Source organism: Halichoerus grypus, chromosome 11 (genome assembly GCF_964656455.1).
Source record: "Halichoerus grypus chromosome 11, mHalGry1.hap1.1, whole genome shotgun sequence".
Lineage (NCBI taxonomy): Eukaryota > Metazoa > Chordata > Mammalia > Carnivora > Phocidae > Halichoerus > Halichoerus grypus.
The window spans coordinates 73,264,563-73,278,284 of NC_135722.1; the positions used below are offsets into that span (position 1 = coordinate 73,264,563).

General features: G+C 44.1%; 1 protein-coding gene across 5 annotated transcripts in view; it reads left to right on the forward strand.

The window, feature by feature from the left end:
- Window positions 1-13,722, forward strand: part of FAT3 (FAT atypical cadherin 3) — a 660,051-nt gene that overhangs the window by 562,624 nt on the left and 83,705 nt on the right. For all 5 annotated transcript variants that reach the window (XM_078058674.1, XM_078058677.1, XM_078058676.1 and 2 more), the window contains 4 exons: window positions 2,079-6,152; window positions 9,490-9,686; window positions 10,694-10,847; window positions 13,230-13,463. In XM_078058674.1, coding sequence (XP_077914800.1) covers window positions 2,079-6,152; window positions 9,490-9,686; window positions 10,694-10,847; window positions 13,230-13,463 — 4,659 coding nt within the window. The remainder of the gene's footprint in view (window positions 1-2,078; window positions 6,153-9,489; window positions 9,687-10,693; window positions 10,848-13,229; window positions 13,464-13,722) is intronic.

Here is a 13,722-nt window from a genome sequence, read left to right on the forward strand (position 1 = left end):
CAGCATCCCAGAGTGGTGTGACAAGCAGGTGAGCGGCTGTGGGACAGCAGGGTTATGAAGTTCTATCGAGACCAGAAGCTGGCTCCCCTTTGTCCCTTCCATTATATCCTGCTGGGCATGAAGGAATGTGCTGGGTCTGCAGCAAGGGAGGACTTCGCTGGAGACTCCACCGTGGGACTCCACATCAAGGAACACAGAGACACTTGACTCTCTTGCAATCATCATTTGGGGTTGCCGGTTGGCCCCCATTATCTCTACAATCTCTACATTTTCCTCCTCAGAGATGCTGATGTAAAATGATTCCTGACTCCTTTCTAGGGCCTATGAATCAAACGTTAAACTCACGCTCAATTGCATTATTTATTGAAAATTTGTAATCTTGCTCATGAGATCATTGAACTTCATATTGACCTCACAAAGTGCTCATCATGGCAAGGAAAAAAAAAATCATGCTGACACCAAAGATGACATTGTTCAGTACTCACATTTGGGGGTTTGAATCAAATTCTTTACTTCTTTATTTAATTAATTCTTGGGGATGCCTGGGTGGCTCAGTTGGTTAAGCAGCCGACTCTCAATTTCAGCTCAGATCATGATCTCAGGGTCCTGCAATTGAGCCCTGAGTTGGACTCCACACTCATCGGGAAGTCTGCTTGAGGATTCAATCTCTCTCTCTCTCTCTCTCTCTCTCTCTCTCTCCCTCCGCCCCGCCCCCTGCTCATGCTGTCACTCTCTAAAATAAATAAATCTTTTTAAAAAATAAAATTGTTTAAAAATAAGCAGATTTTATAGGAACATGAATTTTTTATTCTCTTACATGGAAAAGTTTAATGAGTAAGTATGTAGTAAGAAATAGTATGTATACGGTTACAGCTGTATTTGCTGCACATTTCAGGAGACACATGGAAGTGCCTGTCGGTGTGGGAGCCTGTCTCAACAATAATGACATTTAAACTGTTTCTATGTCTGCCATTCTGCAATACTTCAAGCAGAAAGAAAAATGCAGATATAATTGAATAACCAAGATCTTTAACTTTGCTTTCGAAGAATCTAGACAGGCAAGCATGTGTGCTCTTTGAGAAGTATCTGAAAGCCTGATGAGAGAAGCAAAAAGCAACTTGGTGAAGGATTCTGCTTCACACTGTCCACTAGTTTTCAGCCAGATTCTTGTACATTCTTCAAGCCTTGTGTTCCCCATTCTTTATTCCTCTTTTATTATCCTCGTCCTCAGTAATCTCAGATTTCACACCACTGCATGTTTCAGAGGCAAGGCTCTAAACTTCTGGGGTGTTGCGGTTCCCAGCCCTTCCCGTTCCAGATACATCCAGGTGGGGTGCCAGTTCCTCAGTTTCAGAAGGGTGATGCCTCTGGTTTTTGGTTTTAAGGCTGGTTCAGATGATCAGCAGTTCACTACTTCACCAGAAACCTCTCCAGTACTTAGGGAATGGGATGGTTTCAGATTGGAGGGACTGCCTCATAATTTTTATGCCTAGTTTTAAGTCTGTGTATGCACATGTCTCTTTTGGAGTAAGAAGGGATGAACAACAGAAGAGTGGTCAGAAGGTATCCTCACAACTTACAGAACAAACGGTGACTTGGGAAGAATTCTTCAGGCCTGAAGACCGCCCTTCACCAAAGTAGTGTTTAGAGTGAAGTCAGTTTTGATAGGGTGAAATGTAAAGCCTACCTTTGGGATAATCTGTGGTATAATGTTATGAAACAGCTCCTACAACCATCTTTCTCATAACACAGAACACAGACTATGGCACTGGTTTAGGTAAAAATCCCTTTTTTTTTTTTTTTGGCATTGTACACAATCTTGTGGTGGTGGTAGTGGTGGTATTAACGTGGATTAAAAGGATACTGACCTGAAATTCACAATTTTACTGAAAAACTCACTTCCGTTGCTTTTGAATACCCCTAAAAGAGAAGTCTTTCATTCTATTTCAGAATGAGATGGAACGAATACAAATAATTGCTTTCGACTTGCCATGTTGCAGCAAAGTAGCCTTTAGATGAAGAATTAATCTTCAAAACATGACGTGTAACTCATTTCTCCATTTATCTCTATATTGTAGGGAACACTGGGAACACATTTAAGATTGAACCAGTCCTGGGCATCATTACCGTTTCCAAAGAACCAGACATGATGACAACGGGTCAGTTTGTCCTGTCAGTCAAAGTCACGGATCAGGGTTCCCCGCCAATGTCCGCCACTGCAATTGTGCGCATTTCTGTTACCATGTCTGATAATTCTCACCCCAAGTTCACTCACAAGGACTACCAAGCAGAAGTAAATGAAAATGTTGATGTTGGAACATCAGTCATTCTAATCTCTGCCATCAGTCAATCTACCCTCATTTACGAAGTCAAGGATGGAAACATTGATGGGATATTTACCATAAATCCGTATTCTGGTGTTGTCACCACCCGGAAGGCACTGGATTACGAGCGTACTTCCTCCTATCAGCTCATCGTTCAGGCCACTAACATGGCAGGTATGGCTTCCAATGCCACAGTCAACATTCAGATTGTTGATGAAAACGATAATGCCCCAGTTTTTCTCTTTTCTCAATATTCGGGCAGCCTGAGTGAGGCTGCCCCAGTCAATAGCATCGTCAGGAGCTTGGATAACAGCCCACTGGTGATTCGAGCCACTGATGCCGACAGCAACCGGAATGCTCTGCTGGTGTATCAGATTGTGGAGTCTACGGCCAAGAAGTTCTTCACAGTGGACTCCAGTACCGGTGCAATCAGAACAATTGCCAACCTGGACCATGAAACTATTGCCCATTTCCATTTCCACGTCCATGTGAGAGACAGCGGCATCCCCCAGCTGACGGCAGAGAGTCCTGTTGAAGTCAACATAGAGGTGATGGATGTTAATGATAACCCGCCTGTTTTCACCCAGGCCGTGTTTGAGACTGTCTTACTTCTACCCACCTATGTTGGAGTGGAGGTTCTGAGAGTTAGTGCCACAGATCCTGACTCCGAGGTGCCCCCGGAACTGACATATAGCCTAATGGAAGGCAGCTTGGATCATTTCTTAATTGACTCAAATAGTGGAGTGCTTACCATAAAAAACAATAACCTCTCCAAAGATCACTACATGTTGATAGCTAAAGTGTCCGATGGAAAGTTCTACAGTACGTCCATGGTCACCATCCTGGTTAAAGAAGCTATGGATAGCGGCCTCCACTTTACCCAAAGCTTTTACTCGACCTCGATCTCAGAGAACAACACTAACATAACCAAAGTTGCTATTGTCAATGCCATTGGAAATCGCCTTAATGAGCCCTTAAAATACAGCATCTTAAACCCAGGAAATAAGTTCAAGATAAAATCTACCTCAGGGGTCATTCAGACCACTGGAGTCCCCTTTGACCGTGAAGAACAAGAGTTATACGAGCTGGTGGTGGAAGCCAGCCGCGAGCTGGACCATCTGCGTGTGGCTAGAGTGGTGGTCAGAGTTAACATTGAAGACATAAATGACAATTCTCCAGTCTTTGTGGGCCTCCCTTACTATGCTGCTGTGCAAGTTGATGCTGAACCCGGGACGCTGATTTACCAGGTGACAGCCATTGACAAAGATAAAGGTGCAAATGGAGAAGTGACCTACGTCCTACAGGATGACTATGGCCATTTTGAGATTAACCCTAATTCAGGGAATGTTATTTTAAAAGAAACATTCAACTCTGACTTGTCCAACATTGAGTATGGAGTCACCGTCCTAGCCAAAGATGGTGGAAAACCCTCTCTATCCACATCTGTAGAACTTCCCATCACAATTGTCAACAAAGCAATGCCCGTGTTTGATAAGCCCTTTTATACAGCATCGGTCAATGAAGACATCAGAATGGATACCCCCATTCTAAGCATCAATGCCACCAGTCCAGAAGGCCAAGGCATCATATATATCATTATTGATGGGGATCTTTATAAACAGTTTAACATTGACTTTGACACTGGGGTCCTGAAAGTCGTTAGCCCTTTGGATTATGAAATTACCTCTGTTTACAAGTTGACAGTAAGAGCCAGTGATGCCCTTACTGGTGCCAGGGCTGAAGTCACCGTTGACTTACTAGTTAATGATGTAAATGACAACCCTCCTATTTTCGATCAACCCACATACAATACAACATTATCAGAAGCATCTCTCATTGGGACTCCTGTTTTGCAAGTTGTCTCTACTGATGCAGACTCAGAAAACAGTAAATTGGTGCATTATCAGATTGTCCAGGATACTTACAACAGCACAGATTATTTTCACATAGACAGTGCAAGTGGCTTGATCCTGACGGCACGGATGCTGGACCACGAGTTAGTGCAACACTGCATTTTGAAAGTCAGAGCAACAGATAATGGCTTCCCATCGCTGAGCAGTGAGGTCCTGGTTCATATCTATATCTCGGACATAAATGACAACCCTCCCGTTTTTAATCAGCTCATTTATGAATCATATGTGAGTGAATTAGCCCCCCGGGGTCATTTTGTAACCTGCGTTCAAGCCTCTGATGCAGACAGCTCTGATTTTGACCGCTTGGAATATAGCATTTTATCTGGGAATGACCGGACAAGCTTTCTGATGGACAGCAAGAGCGGTGTCATCACCCTGTCCAACCACCGGAAGCAGCGGATGGAGCCTCTGTACAGTCTCAATGTGTCAGTCTCTGATGGGTTGTTCACTAGCACCGCACAGGTGCATATCAGGGTACTCGGGGCTAACCTGTACAGCCCTGCCTTTTCCCAAAGCACCTATGTAGCTGAGGTGAGAGAGAACGCAGCCGCTGGGACAAAGGTCATTCACGTTCGAGCCACGGATGGGGATCCCGGGACATATGGACAGATCAGCTATGCCATCATCAATGACTTTGCCAAGGATCGATTCCTCATAGACAGCAATGGACAAGTCATCACAATGGAAAGGCTTGACCGGGAAAACCCTCTGGAGGGAGACATTAGTATTTTTTTGAGGGCCCTTGATGGCGGAGGGAGAACGACTTTTTGCACCGTGAGAGTGATTGTTGTGGATGAAAATGACAATGCTCCCCAGTTCATGACAGTGGAATACAGAGCCAGTGTCAGGGCAGACGTTGGAAGGGGCCACTTGGTAACTCAGGTTCAAGCCATGGATCCAGATGATGGAGCAAACTCAAGGATTACTTATTCTCTGTATAGCGAGGCCTCGGTCTCAGTGGCTGACCTCCTAGAAATCGATCCTGACAATGGCTGGATGGTCACTAAGGGCAATTTTAACCAACTGAAAAACACAGTGCTGTCATTCTTTGTCAAAGCAGTGGATGGGGGCATTCCAGTAAAGCACTCCCTCATTCCTGTCTATATTCATGTCCTGCCCCCTGAAACATTCTTGCCTTCATTCACCCAGTCTCAGTATTCTTTCACTGTTTCAGAAGATACAGCCATTGGGAGCACAGTGGACACCCTGAGGATTTTGCCCAGTCAGAATGTCAGGTTCAGCACAGTTAATGGGGACCGGCCAGAAAATAACAAAGGGGGTGTCTTCATCATAGAGCAGGAAACAGGCACAATCAAGCTTGACAAACGCCTCGATCATGAAGTCAGCCCAGCATTCCACTTTAAAGTAGCAGCCACTATACCCCTGGACAAGGTAGACATTGTGTTTACCGTGGATGTAGATATCAAGGTACTGGACTTGAATGACAACAAGCCAGTCTTTGAAACTTCCAGCTATGAGACGATCATAATGGAAGGGATGCCTGTGGGCACCAAACTCACACAGGTGAGAGCCATCGACATGGATTGGGGAGCGAATGGGCAGGTCACTTACTCCCTGCACTCGGATTCCCAGCCTGAAAAGGTAATGGAAGCCTTCAACATTGACAGCAATACAGGCTGGATCAGTACCTTGAAGGACCTGGATCATGAGACAGATCCCACCTTCACCTTCTCTGTGGTGGCCTCCGACCTCGGAGAGGCTTTCTCTCTTTCGTCCACGGCTTTGGTCTCTGTCAGGGTGACAGATATAAACGACAATGCACCAGTCTTTGCCCACGAGGTGTACCGAGGGAATGTGAAAGAGAGTGACCCTCCTGGCGAGGTGGTAGCTGTCCTCAGCACATGGGACAGAGACACGTCCGACATTAATCGCCAAGTGAGCTACCACATTACAGGTAAGTCAGCCACACTTGGCTTTCACTCCGTGTGCTCTGCTTTCTCAAGAAAGGTGGGAAGTGGCAGGAGGTAAGAGTTGGAGAAAAGAAGGGAGATGAGATGGGGGTTGAGAGTAATAAAAGCTCTCTAGGGCTGGGTAGAAGATCTCTGAGTAGGCACGGTTTTTCAGTTGTTGGTTGTTGCTAACTCAACCTTAGTTTGGAATTCATTCCTTTGCCTGTGACAGATTACACAGATTTGTACCCAGTCCTTGAGCCACTGTATCATTTTAAAAAGGAGTCCAGCCAGGGTGCCTGGGTGGCTCAGTCAGTTAAGCAGCTGCCTTCAGCTCAGGTCATGATCTTGGAGTCCTGGGATCGAGACCTACATAGAGCTCCCGGCTCAGTGGGGAGTCTGCATCTCCCTCTTCCTCTGCCCTCACCCCAACCATGCTCTTTCACACTCTCTCTCTCTCTCAAATAAATAACATCTTCAAAAAAAATTTTTTAAATAAATAAATAAATAACTAGCCGAGCCCAGTAAGCTTGACTTACAAGTTTTGCCTGGTAGTGAAAATTCCTATGCATGCACACGTACACACCTGTACCAATTAAAGGGCATGGTTTGACCTTTTGCTAAAAATCTTAAGATATAACTCTAAACAAAAGGGTATTTCTCCCAACAACTCAGTTTACTTGGATCCCTTTTTGGTCTTTCCCAATAGTAAGTAGCGGTTCAGTGGAAAAGCCAAAATAGACCAAGGAAGTCACCCAGAGTGGACCAAAAAAAAAAAAAAAAAAAGTCACTATTTCTGAGGGGCAGAGGATTCCATGTCGGTGTCACTCATCAGGGGTAGCTTCCTGGGGGGTGACTGGCTTTAAACTGCAAGGGGGAAGGTTGGTGGGACAGGAGCAGTCTTCCTAAAAATGATTTAAGCGTTTTAAAGCTAATATTTTGGTGTTGCGACATTCAAAGGCAGAACATAAGCAAAGTGCCAAAAGATTTTAAAGAATCCATCAATACTTGCAGTCAGGTGGCTTCCCTTTAGAAAAACTACATTATTCAAAGTGAAAAATGAATTAATTAGAATGCCCTCAGGACACAGAATCTGCTTAAGTACGTTAGTGGGAAAGTTAATTAATCACTGCAGAATAGGATCCACAGGAGAGCATATGTGTCAGTGGTTGGGAGCGCCACTCTTCCGCATTACTCCTGTCCTGTTTCTTCCTGGAACTGTTTTCCTGATGGTGTTTTCTGTTTAAACTCTGTATGCATTTGCGCGTTATCTGATACCTTCCCTTTTTTTCATTAAAATGTATATTTCTGCAGAAAAGACATGAGCGATAGTGGCAAGGGAAGAAACGTGAGTAAAGCCTATCTTACATTTATTTGCATTCAGTTTCAGACAAAAAGCTTTTTAAAGATTCTGAGGGATACTTTCTATTGAAAAGGCTTGCTGAATATTCAGCTTTAATTATTTATACTTTGTCTCTGAATTGTCAATGGATGATTTAAAGGGACCCTCCCATCAACTTTACCAGAGTAATGAGAACAGAGTAGCTTAAAGCTACCATTACTATTAGCAGTGCCAACCACCAACTGATTTTAATTAGATTTAACTTTTGCTCTTGATGTAACACAACTCGGCTGTGCTACCGCAGTTTAACAGAGGACCATTAATCATTTTATTTAACAAAAGATGTGGGCCTGCACTGAAAGCATTTAATAGAGAGGTTAAATTTGTGCATGCTAAAGTAATATTCAACTGAAGCATAATTGAATCCTAGCCGGTGGTGGAGGAAAGCGATATCCCAGGGAGGACCCAGAGCCTAGCCAGAGCAGGGTTCTCAACCTCCACACTATTGACATTTGGGACTGGATGAGTCTTTGTTATAGGTGGCCATTCCGTGCATTGTAGGACGGATGACTGGCAGCATCTCTGGCCACTACCCAAGAGACTCCAGTAGCACCACCCCCACCCCCGATGTGACATTCAAAAATATCTCCAGATGTTGACAAATGTCCTGGTTGGAGGTTGGCGGAGTTACACAGCCACTCCCAGCTGAGAACCACTGCCCTAGAGGAATATGCCGCCCTCATCATTTCTGCACCGTCTGCCCCCAGTATGGTCCATTTATCTCATGGCTGTCCCCTATGGCTGAGGCCCCTGGACTGACCCCGCCCCCACACTTTAGAAGTGAAGGTGCAGCCTGGCCACAAAAATTCCCCTACTTCACCCTCAGTCCCTCTGGTCGGACCCAAGTCTTTGCCTTCTGCTCTTTGAGAGATTCACTGTAAGAAGCTGAGATGGCTCTATCTTTTTGGCGGAACAGAAGTCAGGATGCAGTATGCTTTCCTGATTTATTTGTTTAAGGTTGGTCTTCCCCCACTAGAATGTGCACTCCACCCCGGGAGTGGGGATGTGTGTCAGTTTTGACTGCTGCTTCAGCCCTACTGCCTGGAACAGTGCCTGGTCCGGAGCAGGGGGTAGATACTTACTGAATGCCCAATGAAATGGCAATGATCTAACCGGATCCCGGGCTTCCTGCCAGTTGTCTTGTCCAGTCTTCCTCCATGTTGCAAGAGACACTGTTTCCCTCTTCAGGATTAGAAGGTCAAGGCAGCTCTCTTCTCCCCTCCTCTTCTTGTCTTGTCCACGCAGCTTTTGTCTCCAGGTAATGTAATGACGTGGGGGAGTAATATTGCTGGGACCACTGTCGGTGGTTTCCTATAAGAAGCTTTCTACTTCATCTCTTCTCCTTTTCTTCTGCTACCACCAGCTTCACTCGTTCCGTGACCCCTCGTTAGGGCCGTTTAATGCTGATGGGTCTTCCTCTGTCGCACAAACTTTTCTCCCCCAAACCCCCGTGCTTGTAAGACACACGCAGCTGTATGAGAGAACCTTCATTAAACGAGTCCTTAATAGAACTCACTGCCTTCCCTTGATTGCATAATCAACAGCTAATGGAATTGTCTTGGTAACGAGAGCTGTAGTGTATTACATCCTCTCTTGAGACAAAGTGGAAAGACAATTGTATCATCCCGGGAAGAGAATTGATTGTTCGCAGTTTGAATTTGATTGTCCTTCAGGGGGACTAAACAAGAGATCATCTCCAGCTTCTCTAAGTGCATTCTGTTCTCTTGGAAAGTTACTGTTTTATGTTCCTCACAAGCCAAGCATATAAATATCATGCTTTGTTGCAAGAGAATCAGAAGGAAGTGACTGCCAATTTTTTTTTCAGTTTTGTAAATGATACAGTCGGAGGACCAGCTGGATGACCCCACACAGGCCTCTCACTGGAGGTGTAGATCAAAGCTTTTCATTGCACATCTTCAAAAACGCTTTTTTCACTACAGGAGGGAACCCCCGAGGAAGGTTTGCCCTGGGCCTTGTGCAGAGTGAATGGAAGGTCTATGTGAAGAGACCTTTAGATAGAGAAGAACAAGACATTTACTTCCTCAATATCACTGCCACCGATGGGCTTTTTGTCACACAGGCCATGGTGGAAGTGACCGTCAGTGATGTGAATGACAATAGCCCAGTGTGTGACCAGGTGAGATTTGCGCATATATCTCCTATATATGGATGCTTTTTACTCTGCCCCTCTAAAGTTAAATCAAAACCCATTTCATTTTTCTCCTTAGGGCCAGGCTCCTTTCTGCTCTTCTCTCCTTAATTTAGTGAACTCCATTTGGATGCAAGAGGGTAGGAAAAGGCATAGGTAGCAAGTTCAGGTACCTAATTTTGCCCACCCCCAAAAAAACAAAAACAAAACCATAAGTCTTAAAATTAAATAATGTTTAAGGAATCATAAAGGACCTTAGAACTTATTCTGTCTAAATCACTGATTTCATAGAAAGAAAAATGGACCACTCAAAAGCATAAATTGTTGTTTTTCATAAGTTTACACAGCTGGTTAGTGGCAATGTTCGTAATGAACCCAGTCTCCAGGCAACTCACAAAGTAGCTTGTCCATCACAATACAAAACATGACAGCCAGTGCAAGGTGCCAAGAGCAAATTTTATTTTCTTCCTTAATGAAATTAAATCACTGTTAATTTACCTTTTCCTTACTATGTGGACCAAGAGACAATATTGGTATTCGGTAGCTTAGAAAAGTATTGCAAATAGATTGAACCTATCATACGAATGGCAGATGTGAGTAGGGGCTCTTCAAAGAGTGAAAGGGCCCCAAGGACTCACCGCTGCTTAACAGAAAAGAGGATCATGATCAACCCGTAACACGTGTCATGGTTCCACAGAAGCGGGACCTTTGTTTGTTTTCTTCACATTGTACTCCTGGCATCTAAATCATACCTAGCACATAGAGGGACTCAATCAGTATTTGTTGAATGAATGAGATTGGCCAGGGGGGAGGGGGAGCAGGGCAAGAGACATACCACGTTTCATCATATATTGTAAGATGGTTCTGTGGTGAAGGGAAAAATAGCCAGAGCTAAATTACATGAATGCATTTTTAAAGAAATCATTTATAATGTGAAATATGGCAATCCCCTCGCAAATACTAATGACTTCATTACCTTTCTTTACCTTTGCCAGGTTGCATATGCAGCATTATTTCCCGAAGACATTCCATCAAATAAAATCATCTTGAAAGTCAGTGCCAAGGATGCCGACATTGGATCCAATGGAGATATACGATACTCACTCTACGGATCTGGAAACGATGAATTTTTTCTAGATCCAGAAAGTGGTAAGGTGAAATGTATTCTTTGGGTAAATGCCATTGTTAATCCATGAGAGAAGTTAAACTCTCATGTGGTCTCATCACTAGTGGGTAGTTAGTGTACAAGATCCTCGGTATGATGCCCTGCTCTCTAGGACTCTAAGAAATACTAGTTACACATGGTGTCTGAAGATGGGTGCTCTGGAGCACACAAACTGTATCTGGCCTATAGAATTTGCCTTGACTTTACTTACATTTATTAGCATCAATAATCAGATGTGTCTATTTGGTTCTCCTGTTTTTCATATCTGTGATTTAAGCATCTGCTCTGTAAAGAATATAGAGTTACATCATAAATGTAAGTTGCAAACCAGACAGCAGGGCATAGGAAGGAGAGTTTTTCTCTCTTGAAATCCCTTTTGGGTCCCTTCCCGATGCTTATTAATACACTTGTCTGGTTTTTATTAAATATTCCTGCCTAGTTTCCCCAAAGCTATGAGCCCTCAGATTAGCCTTTATATTCAGGCAAAATTTATAAGGTCAAAGGCTAGGTATGCTAAAGGCAGATGCCCACATTGAAGGCCAGAGCTAATGGAAAAGACATTTCTTATGGAGGTACATTACTTCAGTGTTGTGTACTGGATGGTTCATCTAATGGCAATTTTTAAATGAAGTGTAAAGATCGAATAATTTGCATGTCTCCAATGTTGTGTTTGGTCCTAATGAATAATAACTAACTCTTGAAGTCTCCAAAGATGATGGCTCCTCCCTGTCCCTCTCCCATGTCAGCTGGGTCCTACTGGGAAGCACTTAGCTACACAGAAATATACTACTTGGCTACATAGACCTAGCAATTATTTATTCAATAGCTAACATTCATTGAGTAACTAGTAGACATAAAAGCACTTTATGGGATATTTGTGGTAGGCTGCAAGATGAATAAAACAAGCCATGCCCATGGGATATTGTAAGCCAGCGGAGAAGACAGACCAGTAAGCTAACAATAATAATAATAACAATAATAATAATAGTAATAAAAGGCAGAATGAAATGAGTGCCCAAGAAGGACATCAGGGGAGTTATATCTGGGCACAAGGGAAAAAGGAGGAATATGGAGATCAAGCAGAAATCCAGTAGCTGGTCTGACAAAGGGGAAGAGGAAACTTTTAAAGAAGAGCTAGCATCTGAACAGAGGCAGGATCCTAGTAGCTAAAGCAGGTTCCTGCAGGCTGTGGGGGCAGCAGAAGCAGAGAGCCCAGCACAGCATAGCCGAGGAGGGCCACGTACGATATTGTCACTGGTGAGAAGAGCTGGGGAATGGCTGGTGAGAAACATGGCGGGAGAAAGGACTGCAGGCTGGTCATGGAGGGTCTCAGAGGCCCCACTGAAAAACCCCTGGAGGTTTCAGAGCAGGAGAAAGAAATAGTCAAAGCTGTGTTTGACAACTGGTGGCAGCAAGGAGGCCATAGAAGGAAATGCTTTATAAAACATAGATGGCTTGGTCTGAAGAATGTCTACTAATTGCATTTAAGAAGAATAATATTTCATGAGTCATACTTTTCACCAAATCGCATTTATTCAGGTCTGTCACTGCTGGTTGCCATTGTCTGTTGAAATTTAAACAACCACCGCCAATCTCCACAGGGGCTGATGCCCAGGGGTTAAAATACAGACATGACTTACCGCCTCACCTTGCTAAATTCCTGCTGACCCAAACTCCTCAAATATTTCCCCACCAGGATCCTCCCCCAGCAACCATAGGCCCTTCTATAGCCAGGCAAGTCGGGTTTACCTTGGCACAACAGGATTCCTTCGAGACCTTTTTCTGCCAAAGCCCAGCCTCTGCTTTGATTGTTTTCCTCTAAATGATGGAGTAAAAAGATGTTGAGTCTCTGGAAGCAGAGAGACTGCCCCTTCTGGGTCTGTGGATTATTGACATGACTGACCATCAGAGAACTTAAGGTACTTGTCCATTCTCTAGGCTTTTTCTGGAGATCTAGCAGAAATCCAGAGACATACATACCTGCTCTGGAGACCAGGTACTGGATTTCTGCTCGATCTCCAGAAAAAGCCTAGAGAATGGACAAGTACCCTTAGTTCTTGAGGTCTTGAAAGGTTGGAAGGGGCATGGAGCTTTCTGAGGTAGCCAAAAGAAGGAAATCCTGAAACCAGAGGTTTCACAGTGGGATTAATTAATTTGAAGGCCACACAGTTGATTTGTTGTTGCATCGAGAATCCTGTAAATTTTTCCCTGACGCTTGACATTGAATTTGTTCTGTTTTTTAAAGTATGAGGCACTTGAACCAAATGTCATTGGTCCTTCCTGTGTTGGGGATTCTTTATATATTTGATTCTCTGCTCTTCAAAGAAAGAGGGTTTTTTGAAAATCCAGGCTATTTATTTTCACAGGTGAGTTAAAAACTTTGGCTCTTTTGGACCGGGAAAGGGTCCCTATGTACAGCCTGATTGCCAGGGCCACTGACGGAGGTGGCAAGTTCTGCCAATCCGACATCCACCTGATCCTGGAGGACGTGAACGATAACCCGCCTGTGTTTTCTTCTGACCACTACAATGCCTGTGTCTATGAGAACACAGCCACCAAGGCTCTGTTGACCAGAGTTCAAGCTGTGGATCCTGATGTTGGTAAGTCAGTTGCATTGATGGGATGCTGCCATGTTTCATGCGCTTGACATATCTTCACCTTTCCTTTGGTGTCACCAGCCCACCTGGTTTCCTTAGCATGAGAGCATGTGCATTCAATCAATGACCACGTGTCAGCTCTTCTGCTAATACACTTCACATGCGTGAGAGAATTCTGCAAGATGTCCTCCCCCCCTCTTTCTAGGGTTTAAAGAAGTGATAAGACGAATTTCCTTGCCTTTTAACAAAGAGTTTGGGGTTT